At 39.3% G+C, this 20,338-nt stretch overlaps 2 protein-coding genes across 2 annotated transcripts; one reads left to right on the forward strand and one right to left on the reverse strand.

The window, feature by feature from the left end:
- Positions 1 to 10,247: 10,247 nt before the first annotated feature.
- Positions 10,248 to 11,336, reverse strand: LOC133805859 (uncharacterized). The gene has a single exon (XM_062244007.1). It carries the CDS (start codon positions 11,334 to 11,336, stop codon positions 10,248 to 10,250), a length of 1,089 nt encoding a protein of 362 aa, XP_062099991.1.
- A 7,271-nt stretch (positions 11,337 to 18,607) lies between these two features.
- LOC133805860 (uncharacterized) lies at positions 18,608 to 19,299 on the forward strand. Its single transcript, XM_062244008.1, has 3 exons — positions 18,608 to 18,730; positions 18,815 to 18,913; positions 19,114 to 19,299. The coding sequence occupies exons 1-3, from the start codon at positions 18,608 to 18,610 to the stop codon at positions 19,297 to 19,299; spliced, it is 408 nt and encodes a 135-aa protein (XP_062099992.1).
- The last annotated feature ends 1,039 nt before the right edge of the window (positions 19,300 to 20,338 follow it).

Below are 20,338 nucleotides of genomic sequence, written 5' to 3' on the forward strand. Positions count from 1 at the left end.
ACGGATTGCTTCTCGGTCACATGCCCCCTGGCAGTGAATTGCAAAGCCCCGATCTCTTTATCCTTCTCGGCGAGCCCCAACTGAAGCATAGACACGAGATCCCTGCTCCTCTTATGGAGTTGCTCCTCGTCGTGCAGCTTACTCTGAAGAGTGGAATATTCCTCTTGCCGCTTAAGGAGGAGATCGTTCTTTGATTGCAAGCGGGCTTCCAGGGTATCTTTCTCCACCTTGGCTTGGGACAGCTCTTCCCGGAGCTTGGAGTTTTCGGTCTTAATCCCATCCGACCGCTGTCTAAACTCATTCTCTGCCTTGGCCCGGTACTCTTGATATTTGGCAAGATATTTCTTCTCCGCCTCTTCTTCAGCCGTGCGCCGGGCCTGATCAATCTTCTCCGAAGCCCCCAAGGCCTGTTGGGTCAGTTTCTGTTTCTCCGCTTCCAAGGCCTGGCGAGCCAGTTGGCTCTCCTCCAGCTGAACCAGAGCTGCACCAACCTCCCGGAACGAGCGTTCCGCGATCATAGAGGCCTGCAAGGAAAGACAACAGAATGAGCTAAAGCAGGACCAAAAGACAGATGGTCCCAAAAAAAAAAAAAAAAATAACAACTGACGGCTTACCCCGGACAGTTGCTGCTTCACAGCGTGTGTCAGCAACAGCGGATCCTTGCTGCTGCTGATGGCCCATTTCTCAGAATTGAGCTCGCATAAGCTCAGGGCCATGTCCTCCATCATCTCAGCTCCGAACGGCGCCAATGCACGTCCGAGCCTAGGCACCAGCCTCTTCTCCAAGGCTGGACCATCCAGAACCGCTCCGGCCGGGTGAGGAGATCTCACCCCCTCGGCCAGCTCAGCCCTCTTCACGGCAGACAAGTTATCTGCCCTTCCCTGAGTAACGGCCTTCTCCGCCTCTAGCCGCCTCTTCAAAAAACTATCGGCCCGTCTTACACCCTCCAGGAGGGCAGCGGGAAAACTGGTCGGCTTCCGCGGAAAGTGGAACTTCAGGCCAGGCAGGGGAAGATTGGTTGTCTGAGAAGACGGAGACCCCGGAAGGGTGGACCCCCTTTGGGCTGGAGGAGGAGGCAGCCGGGGTATTAAGGCCCCGGTCTGTTGCTTTTGCTGCTGCGGTAGCAGAAGTAATTGCCCTTGTTGCTGCTGCTGGTTTGGATGTTGCTGTTGCTGCTGCTGCGGCGTTGGTGATTGTCTCTCTTGTTCCTGTTGCTGCTGTTGTTGTAGTTGTGATTGCTGTCGTTGCTGTTGTTGTTGCCTTCGACCGGGAGAAGAGTGTCTAAGGCGTTTGTTCTTAGCACCCTCAGCATCTTCTCCGGGACGCTTGCTCACCCCAGTTGTCCTCACGGGGAACACAAGCCCTTCCCCGTCGCTACTGCTACTCGAGACCATCATAGTCTCGGAAGGCCCTTCAGCAGGGGACTTCTCTACCCTCGGAGACGCTTGCGCCTCGCCACTTGTCTTCTTGGGGGAGGCAGCCTTACCTCCCCTACCAGCCTTGGTCTTCCGTCCTTTCCCCGTGGGCGGGTCTTGGCTGGTGGCAGCCTTCTTAATAAGCAAAGTAACCCTCCCCAACATCTTGGCTTCGGGATACTCTGCAAGAAACGTACAAAGCAAGGTTAACGAACCAACAAGAAATGAGAAAGAAGATAAGCGGAAGACAAGACAATCAGCAACATAAAAGTACAAGCAAGCCCGCCAGCAGGGAACAAGAAACAAGAAAAAGAAAAGTTTGAAAGGGACGACCATGCACGAGAAACGTGGATGGCCTTCCCCGAGCAAAACAAAACATCGCTTCCTGCTCCAGGAAGCTCCCGTACTCCTTGAAGTCCGGGAAGAACATGCTGAGAGAAGAAGGGTCAACCATGATGACACCTTCTGGCAGACTACCATCACTCAGACACCAGAGGAGCTCATCTACCCTATCACAGTACCTGTCGAAAGGTATCCTACGCGGATCTAGCCTAAGGAAACGAGGATCAAACCCCATCTGAGAGGTTTGGGAAACTTCAGACAGGCTGGGGGTGTGGATCAATCGAAAACTAGTCTTACCTCTCCCGGAGGAACTAGCCCCCGGAGCCCCTTCGTTAGGGTAAGCCGCGGCGTGGCGAGCCTCGATCTCCTCTCCCTCCGGCTGGGGGTCGGGGAACCTCTCCGCCCAACTAGGAGATAGAGTATTTTCGTCCCGAGCGGCTTGGGTGATCACCTTAGACAGCTCCAGGGCAATCTGCTCCCGGATGTCAGCCGACACCTGAGTCTGCCCCCTACCACTTACTGGCTCGATATTTTGGAAGGAGGCGAGTAACCCATACTCCCTCAACGATTCGGAGGTCACAAGTCCCTCCACTCTCAACTCTTCCTCAGAAAGCCCTTCGTAGAACTTGGACCTCCTTATCATCTCCGCGCAGCGAGGTGTCCGCGGAACGACTTCTGCAAAAATCAAATACAAGCGTTAGAGATCCTCCCAAAAGGCAAATCAAACACAAAGAAACAAAGTTGAAAAGGAAAAGAGGAAACACTTACCAGGGATTTTGAAATCCAAAGATAGAGCTGGCACCCTCTTCAGCGGGAAGCCAGTCGTCAGGAACCAGTATTCCCGGAGGTCTGGAACCCTCGCGGTATGACAAGTGGGGCACATCACATCCGGGTGCCTTTCTAGCCTGTAAAACCCCACCTTGTCTGAGTGACCCCTCATAGGCTGAGACTTCAACCCATAAAAGTACAGCACCTCCTCCGGGGTAGGAGCTTCCAGTCTCCGGGACTTGCAAAAGATGAACCACCCCGCTAAGAGCTTGTAGCTGGGAGGAATTAACTGGAAGGGGGCAATCCCCGCCTTCACACAGAAATTGGCGAAGTAACTCCTTAGGGGCAAGTGCGCTCCGCACACTATGTGTGCCCAACTCCAGGCACCAAAGCCCTCGTGGCTCTGGCTAGCTGACTCTTCCAGCACCGACAGACGGTGCCACATCAGACCTGGGATGTTCTTCAGGCCTGCCTCAGAGGAATACAGCTCCAGCATGCCATAATTCCTGAAAAGGTTCGGTTTTTGGTCCATCTCCCAGATGGAACTATTGGAGGTTGGTGGGCTAGCCGCGACCGCTTTCGCCTTTCCTTTCCCCTTTCCACCAGCGATAGGAGAGCCCTTCTCTTGGGCAGATTCAGCCTCCCCCGCAGCAAGGAGTTGTTCCTTCGAGATGTTCGTCACTGGACAAAAGAAAAGAAAGAAGAAAACACTCTAAGCAGTCAGCACCCTTGTCATACCCTAGTGGTATCAAAGGCGTCGGGGAGACCCTCCCCGAAATCTGCTTGGAGAGGCTCCCACCGAGCTTGCCGAGGGATTGGCACCATGCCACCCGAAGGACAGCAAGGAACCAGACTCAGACCCCGAGCCTAAGCCCACCAAAAGAAGGGTTTTTCCAGAGAAAGACACCCTAAAGGCGTTCATGCTTATGCCCTAAAACAGCAAAACAAGGGACGACTTTCCAAACGCAAATCGCCAAAACACGCAGAAAAGGCTACTTATCGACTCACAATCAATCACATGCCTACCAAAGCCCTATTCACACATGCACATAAGCAATAATGGCAGAAACCTCTACTCTAACAACTACCAACAACCTAAGGTTTGGGAGGAAAGAGCAAAGTAGAAATACTTACTGATATTCGGGTAGGTGGAGGTTGAAGGAGTAACTGGATCACTGCACAGCACGATCGCGAGAAGTAAAAGCTGCAAAGATGAACGGCGATTCAAACCAGGAACTTCGGGGAATAAACCCACTGCCAAATCAAAAAGAAAAGTTTCCAGATACTTACCAAAAGAAATGGCAAGTTCGGAGGAACGTAAGCTGGGAAGCCTGAGAGTTCGAAGGTTTGGAAATCTGAAAATCCTAAAAATGGAGAATCTGAAAGCGTAAAGAGGAAGAAAGGTCCTTTCCCTCGTTTTTATAGCAGGGAAGAAGCCGTTTCGGATTCCTCGAGTGGACGGTCCCGATCTTCCCATTCCATGTGCGTCAGATCCAACGGCTGGAGAGGAAGCGACGATCCTATTTATGACTCCTCGGATGGGAATAAAGTATTTATTTCCCATCATTACACCACCTCGGGCCCTGAGTACCATTAAAAACCGTCAAATAGTCAGATGACTGACGCACGCATCCTCAACCAGTCGCCTCACGCACACGTCTTGGTCGCAGAACCATTCCCAGAATGACACGTGATCCTTGCCGCACTTGAGTACTTGATCTCAAACAGAAGAAATTCCTTTTTCTCTTTCATACTAATACTCAGGCGGGAAAAAGGAACCCTTCCGGGAACACAGAAGGTGCCCCCTCGCCTAGTCTAAGAAACCGATTGTACAAGCTCCCGGATCTCTCAAAGCTCCGCGACCTTGGGGGGTAAATGTTATCCAGATTTCCGGATAGCGTTTAGATTGATGACCTCGGGGAAGCAGAATTATCGATGTCTTTCACTAAGGGTGACCAGAGCTCGCGGATGGACAGAAAGGCTTCGCCTCTCCTGTCTAGTATCCGGATTACTCTTCCAAACAAGCACAACACGGAAATTCGTCAACTCTCCCGGACTCCCGAAGGATACCCCTCGGGGAGGCCCCTTCCAGGAGAGGCTCTTCGAGTGGTCTCCGCGGAAACAGTTCCGTGCCCCGCACAGAACAAAACCGAACGGTCGAGTCCGGGAGAAGGCATATTTGGAATGATATCCGTCTGACACAGGATCCCGCCTGACACGCCCGTCAGGTCAAAGCCGCACACATCCCAGCACGCCTAAGGGTACCTTTTCGCCTACTGTTCCGCTGACAACTTGGAAAAGACGGCTGACTTTGTGTGTTCCCCATACTTTCACGTAAATATACCCACATAGAGTCTGGTAGCCATGCTACTACAGTAATTGTATCCCCTATTTATGGCTGGTGTAATTAAGACTCATGTACGTAGAGAAAAACCCTAATCTGGAACCCTAGCTATAAAGACTCCTTCCTTTTACAAGAAGGGGGAGGGAGAGATCAGATAGCAAAAACTCTACCAAAATCTCTCTAGCTTCATCTTCTTCAAGAGAACCCGAGAGAAACATTGTGAGTGTGTGAAGTTCTTATGCACCAGCCATCTTACTGTAATCTTTTCCAAGTATAATAACATCGACTCGTGGACTAGGGCTTGTTAACGCCTGAACCACGTAAAAACACTGTTTGTTTAGTTACATTTCAGTATTTCTACAGTTCTTATCTTTTTATTATTCTGTTAGTTATTCGTTTCCGAAAAACTCGGTAAACAATAGTCATATATTTTATATTATATGCTTTATGATATAGTCTTATATAATTTATGATATGTATGTTTTAGTAGATTTTCCTTGATGGGCATTAGGCTCATTCCTTTCATTTTAGATGGTGCAGGAAAATAAGCATGGAAGGCGGGAAGATTCATGACAACTTGGCATGTGCGTTGAGGATGAATGGACTGCTGGAAGATCGAGGATGACATTGTTTTTAAGTCTTTTGATTTATGTTTTTATGTATTTCCGCAGTTAGAATTTTAAACAATTGAATTAATGTTTATGTTTATGTTTCATAACAATGGGATTCCATACCATATTTTTTATTTTGTACAATATTTTGGGTTTTAAATAAAGTTATGTTATTTCATACGTATGTGTTTAAAATTAGTAGCTATGTCTAGTAGTTTTTAATGATCCGAGGTCTTAGAAATAGTTGGGGCATTACAGATTGGGTACTTAAAGTACCTAATCTCAGCGGTACCCCACAGGCCCACGAAGATAAGGCCCAATTCTAGGCCAAATTTCAATTATTGTTTTTTAAAATACCTACCAATCTCAGCGTACACACACGAGCCCATCGAGATTGGTATGATGGATTAGGCCTATTTTTTGTAGTGTATCTATGATAAATACTCCCACTCAATTATACTACCAAATCTCAAATATGTAAGTATGAGCTAGGCTGTAGGGTAAGCTTGTAACGAACAAATGAAAAGACTTGAATAATAAAATTAACAGAATATTAATCACTTAGAATTAAGATTGAATTGACCTATGGTCAACATTGTTATATGATTATATTAGATAATAACGATACTTACTTATCTTGTCAATAATCAATATTGGTCCAGTCCAATGTAACAAAATACATCCGATCTTATCTACTTGGTCAATATTTTGGATATGAGATCACACCAGATGTGTAAGTAGGTCTTATCATAGATTACCCAATCATTAAATATCCAGTGTACATATTTAATCTTAGGACATAATGCTTTTGAACATATAATTACAATTATAATCCACTGTGACCGAGTCACTATAATTGTAACTATACATATGTTTGAGATTTTATAAACATTTGTATTAATAATAATTAATTATGTAAACAACACAATTTGATTAAACAAAATGATTTCTACTACTTTATTGATAATTAATGAATTACATAAGAAATGTAGTCTTATAGGGGCATAAAACCCAACACAGCCTACAACATCGTCATTGGGAGGCTAATTGTTGGGGTTTTATGCCCTAATTAAAACCCAATTTTTTTGTAATCTCATTTTATTATCAATAAAAGAATATAAATTGTTTCTTACTTGGCCAATCACTTTGCTCACATGTTTTATTTTCGTGATTATTTGTTTAATATAAACTTCTATTAAATCCCGAGCATATAGCTAATCATATTTATTGTGACGTATTCATAGTGGAATATAAATATGATTATATGTTCAAAAATAAATTAGTCCAAAGATTAGTCAGTGCACAGGATTTACACTGACTTGCAAATCTACGATAAGACCTACTTACATATTGTAGTGTTATGTTCTTTCCAGTTCATTAGCAACGTAGAAAATATCAGATGTATTTGTTACATCGGACTGGATCGATACTGACTTTAAATAAGTAAATGTACCGTTATTATCTAATATAGTCATATCATAAAGTTGACCATAGGTCAATTTAATCTCAATTCTGAGTGGTTAATATTCTAACTGATTGTATTATTCAAGTCATTTGATTTGTTTGTTACCTGCTTACCCTACGGACTAGCCCATACTTACATCTTGGGAAATTGGTAGTATAATTAAGTGGGAGTGTTAATCATAGATATGAACATCTGCAACTTCTAGAAAGAAGTGAAATGATGATAACCTTATAGCTTTGTTCAACGAGTTAAATGATTGAGTACTCTTTTTTGTGATTAAAGTTCACGAAAATATCATCTACAAGGAACTTAGTTGTATTTAAGGATAAAATACAATGAGGGGTAAAATGGTATTTTGTACCCGACTCAGTTGTAGATCATCTATAGAGGACTGAATGAAAAATTATGGTTGCAACAATGGATAACATATTTAATTTAAGTGTAAAGCGTTCTATGAGTTCAAGAGTGCAATTTCGAGTCTTTAGTGGAGTCACGAGGAATTAATAAGGTAGTGAAATTATTCGATAATAATTTTACCATATCTTATTGGAGCTTGAATTCATGGGCCCATGGTCCCCACAATGCATTTGATTAAATCTTCTAGATAGTCTCAATTAATTGAATTAATTATCAATTAGGATTGTAAAATTATTTTGTGTCAATTTTGGACAATTTTACTAGGATGTGGAATCTACACTACCACAAAAAAGGGCAATTGTGTCAGTCAAACGCATCAATCAACGCAGTTGACTGATGCTGTTGATCAAGAATTAACATTTGTGGCAATTGGGCACTGCCACAAATGCGGGGGCATTTGCATCAGTACGTATAGTGACGACATTAAATGACTTGTTTTGCGTGAGTGTAACCGTGACGTTGTTAACGGGACCGTTTGCGTCAGTGGCCCACTGACGGTAATTACCTGTTTGCGTCAGTGAGGCATTGACACAAACGGGCCGTTACCGTCAGTGGGACACTAACGCAATTGGCCCATTAACAACAATAAGCCCCTTCATTCCCGACAGCCCAACCACATTAACCTAAAAGTTTCAGAAAAAAAAAAACAGGTGTAATTTTGAAGAAAAACCAACGGCGCATGAGTGAGTTTTCACTCTTTTTGGTGAGTTTTTCTCTTTTTTTTTTTTCAATTTTAATGTAAAAAAGATGATATATATATGTTTATGAACTTTATACATAGTTTTTTTTTAATTTTTTGTATAGATTTTGTATTTTTCAAGATTATTGTTTTTTTTTTATCAAGAAGAAAATTGAACTTCATTGAACAAAACGGTCAATACAACTTGAGAGCCAAAACACTCAAGAACAAACAAACAATCTATACATCCAACTAAATGAACAGTAGAACAACTCCCTTAATTACATTGAAGTTTCCTTATAAAAATCAGCTCTTGGACAGAAATCTTCCTATTATCAACTAAGTATAGTCTGTACTTAACTATGTTCATAACTTCCTTAGCTATGCTATCAACTGTCAAAGAATAACCATAAAATATACACCTATTTCTGTTCCTCCATATGTTGTAGATAACAGCAGCCACAACCAAATTTATAATAGAAGCAATAACTCCATGCCAATCACTAGCAAGCCAAACACCCCAGTTTCTGAAGTCACTGGGCCAAGCTTTGTATCCTATCCAGTCAAAAATGATATTAAGGATCAACTTAGAGAAGCAGCACTCAAAGATGAGATGAGTGTGACTCTCAATGTGAACCTCACAGACAGGACATAACAGGTTATTCACCTGTATGTGAAACCGGGTTAAGTTGTCTCTGGTGAGAAGATGAGCATTAACCACCTGCCAAAGTAGAAATTGGTGCTTAGGAAGAGTAAGCTTACACCAGACTGCAAGATAATAACCAACCAGTTGCTGATTTAAAGAGCTATTGTAGAGCTTCGAAGGCTAAAATCTCCTTGGCACACCAGCAGCAAGAATCGCAGCTTAACTAAATTTTCCCCTTATATGGCACAACTTCCTCCAATACTAGCCACTATCTGATTTCAGGTTGTAATTCCAGAAGTTGAAACCTTTCAGATATGTAGCATTGATCCATTTGACCCACAGAACATCAGGCTTTTCAGAAATAGCCCAGATATATTTAGCTAAAATAGCTCTATTCCAAATGGCTCCATCTCTGAAACCAAGACCACCATAGGCTTTAGGAAGGCAAACCTTCTGCCAAGAAGCAAGATGAAGTTTGCTCTTGTGCCCAGAATTACCCCAAAGAAAGCTACGGCAAAGTTTCTCGACTTCCTTAACAATACTCTGAGGTAAAACAAAGATACTCATCCAATAATTACGAAGCCCAAATAAAACTGAGTGAATGAGTTGCATTCGGCCATCAAAAGAAAGATGCCTGCTAGTCCAAGACTGAAGTCTAAATCTGATTTTTTGGAGAATAATATCACAGTCTTCATGTCTCCACTTAGATGGCCGCATAGGCACCCCAAGATACTTAAGTGGAAAGGAGCCTTCAGGGAGCTGAATCTCTTGAGCAATATTCCTTCTCTCAGTGGCAGTGACACCTCCAAAAAATATATGAGATTTTGTAGTATTTATAGAGAGACTAGTAGCAGCACTAAACTCCACAAGAAATTCTTTAAGAATGCTAAAAGTTGAACGAGTACCTTTACAAAATAAGATCAAATCATCAGCAAAGCACAGATTTAGAAGCTTAAGACTTTTGCACATGGGGTGAAATCTAAATGTAGATTTAAGAGCAGCTAGTTGAAGGCTCCTAGTCAAATACTCCATGATAAGCACAAACAAAAGAGGAGACATAGGATCACCCTTACGTAGCCCCTTCTTGCCCTTAAATTTTCCTTGAACCCTACCATTCATGAGCAAAGAGTAGGAAGTATTCCGCAAGCAGACCATAATCCATCCTATAAATTTCATAAGAAAACAAAGAGCCCTTAAAAGATCCTCTAAGAACTGCCAATCTACTGTGTCATAAGCCTTTCTTAAATCAATCTTGATAACACATCTAGGCAAAGTAGAAGCCCTCCCATAGTTCTTGATAAGATCTTGAAGAATCATGACGTTATGAGCAATAGAACGACCCTTAATAAAGGCTCCCTGGTTTGGCTGAATGAGTTCAGGAAGAACTAAATCCATTCTCGAACATAAAAGCTTGGCTATACACTTGTATAAAGTGGAGCAACAAGTTATAGGTCTATAGTGTAAAGCCCTAGATGGATTAGCCACTTTAGGGACCAGCGACAGAGTAGTTTCATGAAGCTCGGAAGGAAAAATCCCTGTGTCAAAGCACTGACTAATGGCTTAACAGACTTCATCCCCAATATCCTGCCAAACTACCTTGAAAAAACCAGAACCAAAGCCATCAGGTCCTAGAGACTTAGTGATGGGAATACCAAATAAAGAAGCACGAATTTCCTTACGAGAAAAAGGTTCTAAAAGCATCAATTGTTGATCAACCGAGAGATTGGATCCCATCTCTATACAATGTAAATCAATCCTGCCAGTAGTAGAACTCGAACTACCCAAATAGCCTCTGAAATGCTCAACAAAGTGAGAGACAACTTCAGGAAAATTATCTACCAAATTACCTTGATCAGTGATATAGGAAGCAATAAAATTTTCAGCTCTACGCTTCTTCAAACAAGCATGGAAAAAAGAAGTGTTCATATCACCCTTCCTTAACCATGTTATTTTACTTCTTTGGGCTAAGAAACTATGGTACATATGCTCCTGAACTGAAAAAGCGGCAACAGCTTCTTTCACTACTTCTTGAAAACTATAGTCATGAGGATGAGATTGAGCTAGAAGTTGAGCTTCTTGGTAAGTCTCCTTAGCCTTGTGATAGTTCAAACCAATGTCACCAACGTTATCTCTGTTAAATTTTTTTAATCTATGCTTCAGCCTCATTGTCTTTAAGTAGATAGCCCTTAAACCAGTGACCTTAATAGGCAACCTCCAACTATTCATAACGACCTCTTTGAAGTCATGATGGTCTGCCCAAAAATTAAAAAATCTAAACAGTTTAAAACCCAACTTCTCCATAGGCAGGATAGTAACAACATAAGAGCAATGATCCGAAACAACTTCCCATCTAAACACAGCAGTAGAATGGGGAAAGAAATCAAGCCAATTCTCATTCATGAAAACATGGTCAATTTTAGAATAGATTCTAGCTGGACCATCTTTGTTATTAGTCCAAGTGAAATAGGAACCTATACTCTTAAGAGACTCAACATGAGTATCCTCAAGCCATTGGAGATAATCAACCAACTCCAAAGCTGAAATCGGTTTCCCTCCAGATTTGTCCATACCAGAGAAAGGGGCATTGAAATCCCCCAAAATAATCCAAGCTTTATCAGAGAGAGAGATATCCTTTGTAACCCTTTCCATAAACTCCTCCTTCCTTCTATCGTATTAAGCCCATAGACAAATGTAACATAAAAATCTTGCTTCTGACCACCCATCTTGACCAAGCAATGAACAAACTGATTAGACTCCTCAAGAATCGTAACCCTTACAAAAACCCTTCCCCCAAACTATCAAAAGTCTGCCTTCAGTAAGTGAACTAGTATAAAACTCTCAGTTAGGAAGTTTATGTTCCATGAAGTCCATTATTTTATTCCCCTTCATTTTAGTTTCTAATAAACCACCAACTCCTATTTTATTCCTACTACAAAGATCTATAACTGAATTATGCTTATTAGAATCATTCAGCCCTCTCATGTTCCAGCTCAAAATATTGCTATTATCCATAGGAAGAGATAGAGACGGGATTATCTTCTTTGCCACCATTCACTTGCTCTTGAAGCACCTCAAATTTATTCAACTTCTTTTGCCCTTGCTCTGAAAGAATAGAATTAAAACCTACTACCTGACCTTGTTTAGTATGAGTAGCCACACGCTTTGGAGTGAGCCAATGTTTACTATCCTGAGCACCCTTGTCTTCATCAGCATTAGCCAAGGTTTTAAGCTGAGAACCCTCAGAATTGTTGACCTGAAACCCTTCTGCATCTGTAAAAGGTAAGACTGCAGGCACCTCACCTTCAGGTTCGGCAGCATCCTTATTCCTCCTTTCCTTTACCTCTTCTTTAGCCATAGTATCCTTTTTGACCCAGTGTGTCTTCAGCTCATTACGACAATCCACCATTGAGTGACCAAATCCAGAGCAAGCCTTGCACTTAATAGGCAACCATTCATATTCCACCCCCTGTTCCATAATCTGACCATGCTCATTAAGAAACTGAATACTTCTAGTAATTTCCATTTCCAGAAGAACTCTAGCAAATTGAACTCTTAAGAGCTCCCTTGTAAATTTTTCAACCATTATCGGTTTACCAATCGTACTCACGAGCGCACTAAGACATTTACTTCCCCAATACTGAAGCCCTAAATCATGAAATCGAATCCACAGAGGAACTGAATGAACAAGGAGAATAGCACTAAGATTCACAGTCCATGGACGAATGATAACATGTTTCGTATCAAATTGAAGTACACCATTTTCCAGAACATGATCCCTCGTAGCATCATCATTAAATTTGACCATGGTCAATCCCATTGTCATTCTAGCAATTTGAGCAATCCCTAGATGACCCCAAACTCTTTTGATGAACCCTTCAAAAATAGCCATTGGAGGATTAGCACCAAGAACCATACAGATTACTGCCGAACTCCAATTCGCAGATTGAATTTTAACCTCTTCAGCATCAACCCTAGCATATTTCCATCCATCTCTGCATAATGGTTCAGTAAATTCAAATTTCTGGTTAGAAAAGGAGATCTTACTTGCTGTGAACTGCTGCCATTGACGGTGGGCTGAAGCTTGAAAATCCCCTTCCTCCACCTTATCCAGCCAGGAAGCAGTATTCGAGATCGGAGTAGCCCTTCCATCTCCCTTAATATCAGTTTCCTGGGTTCCATTAACTGCAATCAATCGATCCACTTCAATATTGAGATTCAAACCCTCAGGTCTAACCTCATCCATATCATTCAAAGCCTCAGTCGCAGGGCCATCGATTACCAAACCCTTAGTATTTGACCTATATGGAGCCTTGTCATCCTGAACCAACAGAGTATCTTGCTCTTCTACATGAATCTCAGGCTTAAGAATCAATTTCTTCTTTTTCGCCATGGAAGAGAACAAACCTCAAGATTATTGTTTGAAAACCCATAAACTTTCTTAGTTTTTTGGGATTTTCTACTTCAAGAACCTACATTGCTCAATTACTACAAGTAAGTGCAATTTTATTAATTTTTAAGATTTAAATTTAATTTTTTGATTTCTTTTATAAATTGGCTATATTTCGAATTTTTTAATTTTTGGATAGTTTTATATTAATGATTATGTAATTGTTTTAGGTTTAAATTTTGCATTTTAATATTTTATTTTTTTAGAATTTTTTTATTATACTTTCTTTATTTTTTGTTAACTTTTTCAAAATTTTTAAATTTAATTTAATTTCGGATTTACTTATGAAAATGAATATATATATATTAAATTATATATTTTGTATAAGTTCCACTTTATTAATTATTTAGTTTGAATATTTTGAGTAGAATTTTCTTTATATTTTGTTAACTTTTTAAATTTGTTTTTAAACTTTGGGTTTAATTGTTTAAATTTGTATATATATATTAAATTATTTGTTTTCTTTAAGTTATATTTTATTATTGATTTAGTTATGATATTTATAGTAGATTTTTCTTTATGTGATTTTTTAACTTTTTCAAAAAAGAAACAAATATTTCATTTCGGGTTTAAGTATTTAAATGAGTACAGATAACAAATTATTTGTTTTCTTTAAGAACTTTATTGTGTATTTAGTTAGAATATAGCTTTAATATATTTTTCTTTATATTTTGTCAACTTTTTTATTATTTTTTTTGTTTATTGTTATATTTGAATAAGTATTTTGTTGACAACTTTGTTGGTGAGATCAAGCTTTGGAGGATTTTATATTAGAGGTAATATTTTAAACCTTAATGTATAATTAAGATATTGAACCTAGTGGAGTCTAGGAATTATAAAATAGTGGATATAGGGTTTGGGACTGTCTGCTACGGTGATATAAGGCTGTAATTATGCATGTTTGATTGATTAATTGGTTTGTTGTGTTTATGTGATGAATGTAGGTTCATTTAAATTTTGGGGAATGTGATAGAAATAGAGGAAATGTTGCCCAATTTTTTTAGATTTAGTAATATGAGAATTATGCATGTTTGATTGATTTGTTGAATATTTTTGTGAATATCATGTGTTGTATACATGCACATTTTAAATTTGGGAAATGTGATAGAAATTGGGGAAATGCTGCCTAATTTTTTTGGACATATTGTTTCCTTTATTTACTTGTGAATTAGTTAATCCACGAACCTAATTGTTAATGTTTGTTGCTTTGTTTGTTTGTTTGTTTTTTTTTTTTTGTGTGTGTGAAGTTTGACAATGGATAGAGATTGGATGTCAGCGAATAGGTTATCCGTGAAATATAGGAATGAAGTTGAGTTTTTCTTGCAATTTTGTGAAATAAATACTCAGTCTCCTAATAGTATTCCTTGTCCTTATGTTAAGTGTGGTAATGTTGTCAAGATGAATTTTTTTAAAATAAAAGATAACTTATTTAGGAATGGAATAGAAAAAAGTTATAAAGTATGATTTTTGCACGGAGAAAGAATGAAAGTCACTGATGAGGGACCGTCTAAGAATAATAAGTATTTTGATGTGGATTATGAAGTTGATGATATTGTAGAAATGATTGATGATGCACAATATGAATCACATGTGGATCCAATTAAGTTTCAGTCAATCTTAGAAGATGCTGAGAAACCTATTTTCCTTAATTGTACAAGGTTCACTAAATTATCAGCACTGCTTAGGTTGTATAACTTAAAAGCCAAACATGGGTGAAGTGATAAGGGAATGATAGAGTTGTTAGCATTTTTAAGAGAATTATTACCAGAAGGTAATGAAATGTCGTTTTCATTTTATAAAGCAAAGAAGACATTGCGCTCGTTAGACATGCAATATGAAAAAGTACATGCTTATCCTAATGATTGCATCTAATATCGAAAGAGATTTGTTGATGCAATTGCATGTCCGACATGTGGCGAGTCTAGATGACAAAAGAAAAAAAATTCAGATGCATTTGGAAAAGGTGTCCCTGCAAAGGTTTTAGGGTATCTACCACCGATACCTCATTTCGTTCGGTTGTACCAAAATGATGATCATGCTAAAAATTTAATTTGGCATCCCAAAGATAGAGTGAAGGATGGTAAGCTGAGACATCCAGCTGACTCGCCAGCTTGGAAAACAGTAGATGTTAAATGGCCTGATTTTGGCAATGAACCGAGGAATATTCGTTTTGGTCTTTCCACTGACGGAATTAATCCACACACTTCCCTTAGTAGTAAATATATTTGTTGACCTGTAATGCTAGTCATCTATAAATTACCGCCATGGTTGTGTATGAAGAGGAAGTTTACCATGTTGACCTTGTTGATATCTAGTCCTAAACAACTTGGAAATGACATTGATGTCTACCTAGCTCCTTTAATTGATGATTTGAGCACATTGTGGTATGAGGGGGTTAATGCTTACAATGCTTATAGGAAAGAAAATGCTAATCTTAAAGCATTGTTGTTGTGGACCATTAATGATTTTCCAGCCTTAGGTAATCTTTCTGGATTTAGTGTGAAAGGGTACAAGGTATGTCCCATTTGTGAAGAGGGGACTCATTCTGCATATTTAAAACATTCTAGAAAGATTAGTTATATGGGACACCAAAAGTTCTTATCCGAAGAACATAAATTTTGAAGTTGGACAGATGCCTTCAATGGTAAAGCTGAATTTGGAAAGGCTCCACCACCTTTACTTGGAGGACAATTATCAACAAAGTTGAACAAAGTTCAATGCAAGTTCGGTAAGCCTAGAAATTATACAAATAAGAGAGAAAAATGTTAGACGTGAGAAAACAAAGGAGGTTGTAGAAGGTGCGACAGGTTGTTGGAAGAATAAATCTATTTTTTTTAGCTTGAATACTAGGAGCATTTGGTTTTGCGGCATAACTTGGATGTGATGCACATTGAGAAAAACATGTCGGATAGCTTAATTAGTACATTGCTGAATATTCTCGGTCGGAGTAAGGATGGAATTACAGCTCGGTTGGATTTAAAAGTAGGGTGTATACGCAGTAAGTTACAACCAGAGGTTGGTGAGAGACGAACCTATTTACCATTTGCATGTTATACCCTGTCTAAAGAAGAAAAACAAATTGTATGTCATTCTTTGTCGAATGTGAAAGTACCGGAAGGTTATTCTTCAAATATTTCTTTTCTGGTAGATATGGAAATTTTGAATTTAGTTGTAATGAAGTCTCATGACCATCATACACTACTTGAACATCTTCTACCGGTTGCTATCCATTTTGTGTTACCCAAAATAGTTCGATATGCAATTATCAAACTATGCTTCTACTTTAAATCTATTTGTTGTAAAGTGGTAGATGTGTCAAAGTTGGACAATCTTCAAACAAATCTCGTGATAACTATGCGTGAGTTTGAGTAGTATTCACCACCTTCATTTTTTGAAATAATGGTTCATTTAATAGTTCATTTGGTGAGAGAGGTAAAATTATGTGGACCAGTATATTTGAGATGGATGTACCCATTTGAATGGTATATGAGGGTTTTAAAATATTATTTTAGAAATAGAAGTAGACCTGAGGGTTGCATAGTTGAATCCTACATCATTGAAGAAGCAATGGAGTTCTGCTCAGCATACTTATCAGGTGTTGCAAGCATTGTACTATGTTTTTCTAAAATTGAGTTTGAAATAAGTAAAGGTTGTAGATTTGATGTTGTTTTTGAAGTAAATAAATCTGATAGAGATGAAGCACATCGCCTAGTCTTACAAAATATTGATGATGTTCATCCATACATCGAGTAAGTTCCTATACATATGCATGGTCAATCTTATTTTTCTCTTTCATTATATTGGCAATGAATTTAGTTCATTGATATAAATGATTTTTCTTAAAGAGAACATTTCAATTGGATCAAGACCACTTATCCTAATAAGTCTTGGAATAAAAAATGGGTACATGATGAACATTATCGAAATTTCAGTACTTGGTTCGGGAATGAGGTAAAATACTTGTGTTGTTCTTCTTTGCGTGTTATTGTATTTGAGCTTGTTATAATTTAATATACCTTGTTTATTTTATTGTATTCTAGGTTCTGAATAACACCACAAACAAAGTCTCTAAAACACTAAAATAGATAGCACGAGGTCCTTCAATGAGTGTAATTAAGTAACAATTCGATTATATTCACGGTACTCAATTCAACATCATGGACCGTGATAATATTAGAAAGACACAAAATAATGGCATTACTATTATCGCCCAGACTTTTCAAATATCGAGTTCCAAAGATAAAAATCCCATACAATGTGATATGACATTTTATTGGGTGATCAAAGAAATTTGGGAACTTGATTATGTGACTATTCGAATTCATCTCTTCTTGTGTGATTGGGTGAAAAGTGATAACGGGGTCAAAACAGATGATTTAGGATTCACACTGGTGGACTTAAACGAAATAGGACATAAATCTGACTGCTTTATAATGGCGTCACAAGCCAAGCAAGTATTTTATGTGAGTGATCCAGTAGATTCTCGATGGTAAGTTATCCTAACAAGTCAACCGAAAGATTATCTGATCAAGAGTCTCGGAGCGATGATATTATACTTGAACAAGAAGCATTTACAATTGCTTCACCGCCTATTGATGCCACCATTGATAATGATGATAACTATATACGTGAGAATGGTGAAGGGTTGTGGGTAGATAATTAAAGGTATATATATTAATTTTGTGATTTTGTTTTTATGTATTTTGTGATGTTTACTAGATAATATTTTTGTTTTCTTAATTGCAGATTTATTGATTATGGATCCATCATATGATGATGAGGGCAATCTATTTGTTGATGATGATGCTAATGATCTTGAGGGGATTATTCCTATCGCACAACGAAATACCCAAGATAAAAAGTATAGGGGCAAATCGACTTGTAGTGATGTATTCAAAGCAAGAAGTGAGGGTTTCCATTATGAGGTCGAGTACAATCGTTTTGGTCGAGCGATGGGAAAAGGGGGGGATCAAGATGAACAACGCCATTGGTCTTCTACCACGCACAATCCTTCCTTTAGATGTTGACAATTGGAAACAAATGTCAAAGAATAAAAAGGAGACTATATGGGGTCAAATACAGGTAAGCTATAATATTAACTATTAAATTTATCATAACAAATTAATATATTGAAAAAAGTTTAATATTTTTGGGTTCGTTTGTGCAGAATGCGTTCAAACTTCCAAATTCTTCTAAAACAGGCGTCCTCAAAGAAGTAGGAAAAGCATGGAGAGCCTGGAAAACAAGACTAACAAAAGATCTTATTTATGTATATAAGAATGTAGCTCCAGAGCTTCTTGCCAAGCCGCATCAGACTACGTCGAGTATTACAAACCTGAAGATTGGAAAAAAATTGTTGCAAAAAGACTTACCCCAGATTGGGAAGAGATGAGGAAAAAAACAAGATGCTCGAGCTCGGAACAAGTATCCACATCACTCAGGGCGTGGTGGTTATGCACTGGTAGAGAAACAAATGGAACAGGAATTGGGTCATGAGTTGATTGAATATGACAGATCTGAGATGTGGACACGGGCACAGATGAACAAGAAAGGAGAAGTTATTGATGAAGAAGCTCGAGAGGTGGTGAAGAGGATTGTAAGTGTTTTTAGATTTTTTTAAATAATTTTAATGATTAATGTGTGTGTTAAATTCTAATTGATTTACTAACTATGTATATAGGCAGAATACATGCAAAAAGTAGCAGAAGGAGAGTTGGTGGTGGAAGGTTCAAACGATATACTAACAATGACATTAGACACTCCAGAGCAAGGGGGACGTGTTAGGGGGATCGGTACACATGTCGCTCCCCATCAATTTTTTCATGTCCCACTGCCAAAAAGATTCAATCACAAAAAAAAAATGGTGTGGAAGATGCTCGTTATAAAGACCTTGAAGAGAAATGGAATCAATCTGAAGAATGGGCACGTCAACAGGAGGAAAAGTTAAACTAGTTGATGGCGCTTATTGCATATCAATAGAGCAGTGCATTTGGATCATCAAATGCATCTGGTTCGGGTGAAGGAGGAGCCTCAAACACACCACATACACCATATGACCCTCCACCACCAACACAAGCACCATATGCTCCTCCACCACCGACATGGACATCATATGCTCAACGACCACCCTCACAGATACCATATGCTCCTCCACCACCGACATAGGCACCATGTGCTCCCCCACCACTACAGTCAAATTTTCCCGATGAGGTAATAGTTTCTTATTAATTCATTTTTGCATATATTTGATAAAGTAAAAATAAACTAGTTTATTGAAAAATGTAACATATTAATTGTAAGTTGTGTCTTGGTTTGACACAAAATATAATTACAGAGTGGAAACTTTTAAGTACTTGTTGCACAGAAATACATAACATTCAACTGCCTTCTGGAAATTATCGTGCGAGATTTGAGGTAGCCATTCAAGAAAACGCTAGTTTACTGCATCCGCTTACAATGGAAGGTTATACATTGGTTGAACAAGCAGTCGGGTACGATGTTGGATGGCCACAACATTGGGTCCTTACTAATAAACAAATGAAAGAGCCGCTTGCACCCTCTACTCAACAACCAAGACAATCAAAGAAAAGAATAGAGGCGTTGACACAGGAGCCTACAGAAGTGCCTATGACAAGAATCTTGAAGTGTTTGGTGAAGTTTATTGGTAAATGGAAAGCTGATCACACTACACCAAATACCAATTTCCATAACACATGAATATAATACTATTAAAAAAGTATTATGGTACATCTAATAATAAAATAATAGGTGGCAAAGAAAAAATAATTTGGCAGTACAAAATTTTTGGAGCCCGCATATTCTATCTTCTACCCTTTTACTTTGTTATTTTCCTCTCCTTTTTTTTATTTCCAAACCTCTAAATAATATTTTATCGCCTGCTAGGTTTCCAAGGAAAAAATACTTGTTTGACTCCTATGATCATCAACGGTGTTTCCGATCCCCTACAGTGTCTCCGAAGTCAGCCCACTGCTCTGTCTACAATGATCGTCTCTTCAGCGTTTCCAGTCGTTCGGCTCCGTCTTCGGAAGTTCCGATCACGCATGTGGTTATTGATTTTGGCGTGTGTGATTTCGGGGACCATTTTCTCTTTTTTGGGTTCAGCTTCGTTTTCTATATTATGGAGCAGGGGAGAGAGCTGGGCTATGGAAGGTGATGAGCATCGCTTGCTTTTGGCATGTGTGAT

Source organism: Humulus lupulus, chromosome X (assembly GCF_963169125.1).
Source record: "Humulus lupulus chromosome X, drHumLupu1.1, whole genome shotgun sequence".
Classification (NCBI taxonomy): Eukaryota; Viridiplantae; Streptophyta; class Magnoliopsida; order Rosales; family Cannabaceae; genus Humulus; species Humulus lupulus.